The following is an 8,726-nucleotide window of genomic DNA, read 5'->3' as shown; positions in this document are numbered from 1 at the left end:
CAGAATAAATGTAACCATATAAAACTGAGGTTGCTACAATTTTTACAAATGTTACTGATTTTGATAATGAACAAATATTTACCTCTGCATCCTAACTCAAGCTACTATCAAATGTGCATTTCTAAGAGACAAAAACGTTACTTTATTATTAATATTATCAGTCAACCCAAATCTGTTTCTTGATTTGAAACAATATCACTCATTAGAACATGCAGAAACTAAGAAATTAATTTTTCTATTTAGATATTTATTTTGTTAAGGAAAATTAATGGTCTGGTTTCTACAACTTTCATTTTGGAGCAAAAATCTGGCTTTAAACTTGAAAGAAATAAAGATTTGACATTTATCGTGATAATTATCGATATCGACTGATATGAAAAAAACATAGCGTGATAATTTTTTTGGGCCATATCGCCCAGCCCTACTGATCTGTATTTTTCTTTCAATTAAAACATCTTCATTGTAGTAGGAGAAACAAGTCACATTTTTCTTACTTGTTTTGCAGGTGGAAGATGATGAAGGTCTCACAGTATGGAATGTGTCCTTTCTTCTGCTGGGGAGACTTCCAGTGAGAAGCCTGAAGCAGCATTTGGACTGTTGATGCCTCTCTTGTACAGCTGAACTTTTTACTTTGTTTTGTACCATATGTGTCTTTTTCTGCAGTAGATTTTTTTATTTGGTATACTAATAGGGCTGATGTTTTAAGTTACCACATCCCTGTGTTCAAAGAGGGCGGGTGTCTCCATAACCTTGACTGGTTGGTTTGCATCCACTGACAGTTGGACCAGTATAGACTTGAGCAACATCAAGGTTATGTAGTGTAAAGCCAACTCCACAGATACTAATAATAATAATGTAAAAAACATTGTTGGATTATAATGGATATTTGCATTTACAGAATTGCAATTTGTTTCATTTGAACTCCAGATGCCACCATGGACTTGCTAAATAAAATTGATGGCATTACTGTAGTTTTAACTTGGTCTACTTGTTTTTACTAAATCTACTGTGATTTACCAACATGTTTGTTCACAAATTCCAAAAGAATCTGCTATTGCTCAAGTGTAGATACTGGGTTGTTACAGCCACTTTGAATGGGGGAGATTCCTGACTCTGCAAAGCTGTCAGAGACTGTTTATAAAAAAAGCAATGTGTAGTGTTATCAACAGCTGGACAAAGTGTTTAGTCAGGGTTTTTTCCAGATCTTCAGTGCAGAACCAGACAGCCTTGGAAAATTGCCTTGACTATTCTTGGAAAAACAATATGTCACTGACTACAGTTTAAAATAACAATTATAATACATTTTTGAAGATGCTGATAAATAGACAAGTGACAACATTTCAGACCTTAAAGGATGGCATTTTGGTCACTGTATATTCCACAGTTCCTAATTGATTTTGTGATTATTATATAATACAAATACACCAGCCTATTTCAACTACTGAAACTGCTGATAGTTATGCATGTGGACATTGAAAGACCACATGACCTAAAGTTCCATTTCCAGACATAACTTATTACATATTTACAGTGTACAGGCATCAGAAATGCTTTGACACCCAATTTCTAGTTGCAGGGAAAGCTGCTCATTGATTCATTGTTTACAATTCAAAAGATTAATCGTTTAGCAACAAACCAATAAAATGGAGAAGCGCTGCTTGCGCTGAGAAAAACAACGAACTTTGCTCAAGCGTAGCCACATCCTGGTCTCTCATTGGTTGAAGAAACAGTTCTTCAGTTTGCCCCACCCCTCTTTTCCACCTCTCGTGGTGGAAGAAAAGCATGGACACAACTGGGAAAGTAAGTTGGCAGCGAAATTTGCCCTCACCCTTTGAACTACGTGATGAAGTATTTAGTGTGCATTTGGGCGCTTTTAATGTTCGTAATTTTGCACTATTTGTGAAAAACCTCGAGCGCCAAGACGTTCAATCAAAAACGGTTTCAAATATGTAACAGCACTTGTGCAATACAGGAGTGCAGATCTTGGTATACAACGATCCATTGTGCTGCTTTGACCTGTTTTCTGTTTTCAGATGTGACAATGCATGCGTAAAAAATCAGAAACATGTTAGTCTGATCTCTTTATTGTTGCATTCAGCGAGCTTTCAGCCTTGATTTATTACAGCATATGAATAGAGATTCACTATATATTGGGTCGATTTTGCTATACTGCACATGAAATGTATTAAAAATCACATGGTTTTGTGCGTCTAATTGCATCTCAAACTGCACTGTATCTGCATAACATCATCCAGAGCAGTGGCTTACACAACCTTCATTTTATGGGAAAATGAGTTACCAAAACAATCCTTCTAAGAGGATTTATGAACTGAAATCTTCTCAATTCATCCTCAGGTGATCAAGTGCAAGGCAGCAGTGGCCTGGGAGGCTGGTAAGCCTCTTTCCGTTGAAGAGGTGGAAGTAGCTCCACCTAAAGCTCATGAAGTTCGAGTGAAGGTAAACCATTAATCTGAACATTGTACCTTTTGACAAAAGCAATAGGTTATTTGATGTGGATAAATTGTAGATAACACAGAGTACTTTGGTGCTCCATACAACCTTTGTTTTTAACATTTTAAAGTGACATATCAGAGTATTATGAGATGTTTTCATAGCTGATAGAGTCAAGATTTCACTTTCTAATTGCACCGGCTCTACTAAAGCTGTAACAAAACCAGCTTGCAGCTGCACACTGTCAAAGCACCATGTTCTGTGACAGATTTACACCGGGCAGGTGTTCAGTTTTGACCCTGCAGTCTTGTCTTGAGCATGATTATGCAGAAGCCTGTTTGTGTTCTTTATTAAAATAATTAAACAATCAAGTAATTTATAAATGCATAGCTGTTCAAAATCTGTAACTGTGAGAAGTCTTCATAGTTGTATGTTTTAGATTCATGCTACAGGTGTGTGTCACACTGACGCCTACACTCTGAGTGGGAGTGACCCTGAGGGCTTGTTTCCTGTCATCCTGGGTCACGAGGGGGCAGGCACTGTTGAGAGTGTTGGCGAAGGGGTCACCAAATTCAAACCAGGCATGTCAAAATGGACTATTTACCCTCACGTGAATAACATTTAATGTGTAAAATGTGAGCAGTTTTGGGTGTTATGCAGACGTCTTGAAGCTCTTTCACTTTTTTGTTGAAGGTGATACTGTTATTCCGCTGTATGTACCCCAATGTGGAGAGTGCAAGTTTTGTAAAAATCCTAAAACCAACCTGTGTCAGAAAATCAGGTAATTATGAAAATAAATTAATGAACTTTCAATTCAAGAAAGAAACCTGAAAAAAAAAAACTGAAAGGATTTCTGAAGTATTATGTGACACTGAAGACTGGAGTAATGACTGGTGAAAATTCAGCTTTGCCATCAACGGAATAAATAAAATTGTAAAATATATTAAAATAGAAAAAAAAAAAATATATATATATATGTGTGTTTTTACTGTCTTTTTGATTAAATAAATGCAGCCTTGGTGAGCATAAGAGACCAACCCCAAACTTTTACCACATCCCTGTGTTCAAAGAGGGCGGGTGTCTCCATAACCTTGACTGGTTGGTTTGCATCCACTGACAGTTGGACCAGTATAGACTTGAGCAACATCAAGGTTATGTAGTGTAAAGCCAACTCCACAGATACTAATAATAATAATGTAAAAAACATTGTTGGATTATAATGGATATTTGCATTTACAGAATTGCAATTTGTTTCATTTGAACTCCAGATGCCACCATGGACTTGCTAAATAAAATTGATGGCATTACTGTAGTTTTAACTTGGTCTACTTGTTTTTACTAAATCTACTGTGATTTACCAACATGTTTGTTCACAAATTCCAAAAGAATCTGCTATTGCTCAAGTGTAGATACTGGGTTGTTACAGCCACTTTGAATGGGGGAGATTCCTGACTCTGCAAAGCTGTCAGAGACTGTTTATAAAAAAAGCAATGTGTAGTGTTATCAACAGCTGGACAAAGTGTTTAGTCAGGGTTTTTTCCAGATCTTCAGTGCAGAACCAGACAGCCTTGGAAAATTGCCTTGACTATTCTTGGAAAAACAATATGTCACTGACTACAGTTTAAAATAACAATTATAATACATTTTTGAAGATGCTGATAAATAGACAAGTGACAACATTTCAGACCTTAAAGGATGGCATTTTGGTCACTGTATATTCCACAGTTCCTAATTGATTTTGTGATTATTATATAATACAAATACACCAGCCTATTTCAACTACTGAAACTGCTGATAGTTATGCATGTGGACATTGAAAGACCACATGACCTAAAGTTCCATTTCCAGACATAACTTATTACATATTTACAGTGTACAGGCATCAGAAATGCTTTGACACCCAATTTCTAGTTGCAGGGAAAGCTGCTCATTGATTCATTGTTTACAATTCAAAAGATTAATCGTTTAGCAACAAACCAATAAAATGGAGAAGCGCTGCTTGCGCTGAGAAAAACAACGAACTTTGCTCAAGCGTAGCCACATCCTGGTCTCTCATTGGTTGAAGAAACAGTTCTTCAGTTTGCCCCACCCCTCTTTTCCACCTCTCGTGGTGGAAGAAAAGCATGGACACAACTGGGAAAGTAAGTTGGCAGCGAAATTTGCCCTCACCCTTTGAACTACGTGATGAAGTATTTAGTGTGCATTTGGGCGCTTTTAATGTTCGTAATTTTGCACTATTTGTGAAAAACCTCGAGCGCCAAGACGTTCAATCAAAAACGGTTTCAAATATGTAACAGCACTTGTGCAATACAGGAGTGCAGATCTTGGTATACAACGATCCATTGTGCTGCTTTGACCTGTTTTCTGTACGCAGAAATGTGCAATGGATGCATGAAAGATCAGAAACATGTTAGTCTAATCTCTTTATTTTTGCATTCAACGGGCATTAAGCATAGATTTATTACAACATGTAAATAGAGATTGACCGTATATTGGGCCGGTTTTCCTATACTGTACATTAACTGTATTAAAAATCACATGGTTTTGTGCGTCTAACTGCTTCTCGAACGGCACTGTATCTGTATAAAATCATCCAGAGCAGTAGTTTACATAACCTTCATTTTATTGGGAAAAGGACTTAGCAAAACTTTACTTCTAAAATTATGAACTGATATCTTCTCAATTCATCCGCAGGTGATCAAATGCAAGGCAGCAGTGGCCTGGGAGGCTGGTAAGCCTCTTTCCATTGAGGAAGTGAAAGTAGCTCCACCTAAGGCCCATGAAGTTCGAGTGAAGGTAAACCATTAATCTGAACATTGCACCTCTTGACAAAAGATGTGCATAGAGTGTAGATGACACAAATACCTTGGTGCTTTATAAAGCCTTTGCTTTTAACATTTTAATCTGACATATCAGAGGATTATGAGATATTTTCATAACTGATAGCATCACAATTTCACTTTCTAATTGCACTGGCTCTACTAAAGTTGTAACAAACCGGCTTGCAGCAGCACCCTTTCAAAGCACCATGTTTTGTGACAGATTTACACCGGGCAGGTGCACCGATGTTCAGTTTTGACCCTGCTGTCTTGTCTTGAGCATGATTACGCAGAAGAGTGTTTGTGTTCTTTATTAAAATAATTAAACAATCAAGTAATTTATAAATGCATAGCTGTTCAAAATCTGTAACTGTGAGAAGTCTTCATAGTTGTATGTTTTAGATTCATGCTACAGGTGTGTGTCACACTGACGCCTACACTCTGAGTGGGAGTGACCCTGAGGGCTTGTTTCCTGTCATCCTGGGTCACGAGGGGGCAGGCACTGTTGAGAGTGTTGGCGAAGGGGTCACCAAATTCAAACCAGGCATGTCAAAATGGACTATTTACCCTCACGTGAATAACATTTAATGTGTAAAATGTGAGCAGTTTTGGGTGTTATGCAGACGTCTTGAAGCTCTTTCACTTTTTTGTTGAAGGTGATACTGTTATTCCGCTGTATGTACCCCAATGTGGAGAGTGCAAGTTTTGTAAAAATCCTAAAACCAACCTTGTGACACTGAAGACTGGAGTAATGACTGGTGAAAATTCAGCTTTGCCATCAACGGAATAAATAAAATTGTAAAATATATTAAAATAGAAAAAAAAAAAATATATATATATATGTGTGTTTTTACTGTCTTTTTGATTAAATAAATGCAGCCTTGGTGAGCATAAGAGACCAACCCCAAACTTTTGAAGGGTAGCGTAGGTCTTTTTATCGTTAATGTTAACTGAAATAGTTTGGTTTGTAGATACTTAGTTGTAATGTAATTTTTTTTAGGGTGACCCAAGGTCAGGGTCTGATGCCTGATAAGACCTCCAGGTTCACCTGTAAAGGAAAGCAGCTTTTCCACTTCATGGGTACCAGCACCTTTTCTGAATACACCGTGGTGTCTGAAATCTCTCTGGCCAAAGTGGATGAAAATGCCCCCCTGGACAAAGGGGGCAGGCACTGTTGAGAGTGTTGGCGAAGGGGTCACCAAATTCAAACCAGGCATGTCAAAATGGACTATTTACCCTCACGTGAATAACATTTAATGTGTAAAATGTGAGCAGTTTTGGGTGTTATGCAGACGTCTTGAAGCTCTTTCACTTTTTTGTTGAAGGTGATACTGTTATTCCGCTGTATGTACCCCAATGTGGAGAGTGCAAGTTTTGTAAAAATCCTAAAACCAACCTGTGTCAGAAAATCAGGTAATTATGAAAATAAATTAATTGTCATTTTTCCTTTAGTAGTGAAAATACACTACTGTTAAAAAGTTGGGGTCAGTAAGATTTAAATTTTTTAGGAAGAAATTATACATTTATTCAGCAATAACACATTCTGAATACACCGTGGTGTCTGAAATCTCTCTGGCCAAAGTGGATGAAAATGCCCCCCTGGACAAAGTGTGTCTGCTGGGCTGTGGCATCTCCACTGGATATGGAGCTGCCATCAATACTGCTAAGGTCTGCTTTGTTTAATTAATGAGTATTTCTTTATATTTGAATATTTCCTGCTGCCTCAAAATGTCACATGAACTTGTATTCACCCTGGCAGGTTGAGGCCGGCTCTACATGTGCTGTGTTCGGTTTGGGAGCAGTGGGGCTTGCAGTCATAATGGGCTGCAAGTCAGCCGGCGCCACCAGGATCATTGGCATTGACATCAACCCAGACAAGTTTGAAACTGCCAAGACGTTTGGAGCCACTGAGTTTGTGAACCCTAAGGACCACAGCAAGCCCATTCAGGAAGTGCTGGTGGAGCTGACAGATGGAGGTGTTGACTACTCCTTCGAATGCATTGGCAATGTTGGCATTATGGTGAGCTGCAGAAACATCAGCCATTTAGTTAGGGTTGAACAAAAGCTGGCTAATACAGCCACCCAGCTGTGTTAGAGTCGTCATTGTTCCACAGAATATCTGCTTCCATGGTAACTCAAAATTAGAGCCAAAATAATTATCACTATTTTTGTACTAATGTGAAGTGCATAATTGCACTATTGTTTTATACAGCTTAGGTTCAGGATGACCATTCTTGTTATCATGTTTGAATTTCAGAGAGCTGCTCTTGAGGCTTGTCACAAAGGCTGGGGAACCAGTGTCATCATTGGTGTGGCAGGAGCAGGGCAAGAAATCTCCACTCGTCCCTTTCAGCTGGTCACAGGACGCACATGGAAAGGCACAGCTTTTGGTGGTGGGTATTTTATTGTATTTATTTTTTATTTAATTTTTTATCACACTTATTATATGTATTTTTTATAAAAATGTATTTGTATTGTATTGTTTTGTTTTTCATTTTATTATTTCATAATGCATAATTTTTAGTATTTATTTATAATTTATTTTATTCTTTTTTGTTTTTATTTTGTGTCTATTATTATTATTATTATTTTATAATAGAATTATTGGTATTATAGAATGTTACCATTTACAAATAGCATATAAATATGATATGCCGGGCAATTCACTTCATAAGAGAAGGATTTTCTCTTTGTCTTTCAGGATGGAAGAGTGTGGAGAGTGTCCCTAAGCTAGTGAATGACTACATGAATAAGAAGCTGATGGTGGATGAGTTTGTTACTCACACATTGCCCTTTGCCCAGATCAATGAGGCATTTGACCTGATGCATGCTGGGAAGAGGTACATACATCATTATAACATGCCTGTTTTTATCTGGTGTTTTTTGTAATATTATATTTATGCAATATGGGTAACAAATTGATTTCTAAATGCAATTGTTTGTGTGTCTTCCACAGTATCCGAACTGTCCTGCAGCTTTGAGCCTCGAGTTCAAACAAACTCAAAGTCAAACTCAAGTCCTAACTGCCTTGTCATGCCATGAAACAAACTAATCATGAACACCCTTGTCTCAGTAGTTACTGTGTTGACTGTTGTGTTAGAGGTTGTTCTGATAATGGTTATTTGTGTGTAGAGTTCCAGTTACACACTGAATAAATTTGATTACCAAGCACAGAGCATTCTGTGTTTCCTTTTTTTCTTTTCTTTTTTAAATAGTAAAAATGTTGCAATATTTGTGGCTTGGTATATTCTGTTGTACGTTATAAATTTTGAACATTTAGAACCATATAAATTGACCAGATAAATAATTTGATTAATATCAGCATGTTCAAAACATTCCAGTTGATTACATAATGTTAAAATTATGATTTTCAAATAGTATTTTCTGATACTTTCTACTTTCAGTTATACAAAATGTAAAAATACAGTTAGAAAAAAAAAAATAAAAAATAAAAAT

At 37.0% G+C, this 8,726-nt stretch overlaps 2 protein-coding genes across 4 annotated transcripts in view; both read left to right on the top strand.

Moving 5' to 3' along the window:
• Positions 1-578, top strand: part of LOC107730662 (H/ACA ribonucleoprotein complex subunit 1-like) — a 6,089-nt gene extending 5,511 nt beyond the window's left edge. For both annotated transcript variants that reach the window (XR_001638704.1, XM_016541526.1), the window contains one exon: positions 506-578. The gene's annotated coding sequence lies outside the window, so the exon portion shown is untranslated. The remainder of the gene's footprint in view (positions 1-505) is intronic.
• A 1,148-nt stretch (positions 579-1,726) lies between these two features.
• On the top strand, positions 1,727-8,441 carry LOC107730660 (alcohol dehydrogenase class-3). Of its 2 annotated transcripts, none has more exons than XM_016541521.1 (10): positions 1,727-1,800; positions 2,356-2,457; positions 2,891-3,032; positions 3,145-3,232; positions 6,271-6,379; positions 6,828-6,938; positions 7,030-7,290; positions 7,528-7,663; positions 7,972-8,110; positions 8,227-8,441. In XM_016541521.1, the coding sequence occupies exons 1-10, from the start codon at positions 1,783-1,785 to the stop codon at positions 8,249-8,251; spliced, it is 1,131 nt and encodes a 376-aa protein (XP_016397007.1). In that variant the 5' UTR covers positions 1,727-1,782; the 3' UTR covers positions 8,252-8,441. The 2 variants fall into 2 exon arrangements, with proteins under 2 accessions (XP_016397007.1, XP_016397008.1); XM_016541522.1 differs by having other exon boundaries at positions 6,271-6,434; positions 6,880-6,938.
• The last annotated feature ends 285 nt before the right edge of the window (positions 8,442-8,726 follow it).

The sequence above is a fragment of the Sinocyclocheilus rhinocerous genome, unplaced genomic scaffold (assembly GCF_001515625.1).
Source record: "Sinocyclocheilus rhinocerous isolate Xijiao unplaced genomic scaffold, SAMN03320098_v1.1 scaffold308, whole genome shotgun sequence".
NCBI classification, from domain to species: Eukaryota; Metazoa; Chordata; class Actinopteri; order Cypriniformes; family Cyprinidae; genus Sinocyclocheilus; species Sinocyclocheilus rhinocerous.
The sequence above is the reverse complement of the archived record's forward strand: the minus strand, read 5'-3'. Positions and strand labels throughout refer to the sequence as shown.

Coding starts and splice junctions, on each gene's coding strand:
- LOC107730660 (XM_016541522.1), top strand. Junction 3,233..6,270: donor AACCTGTGTCAGAAAATCAG/GTAATTATGAAA, acceptor AATTTTTTTTAG/GGTGACCCAAGGTCAGGGTC. Junction 7,291..7,527: donor TTGGCAATGTTGGCATTATG/GTGAGCTGCAGA, acceptor TTTGAATTTCAG/AGAGCTGCTCTTGAGGCTTG.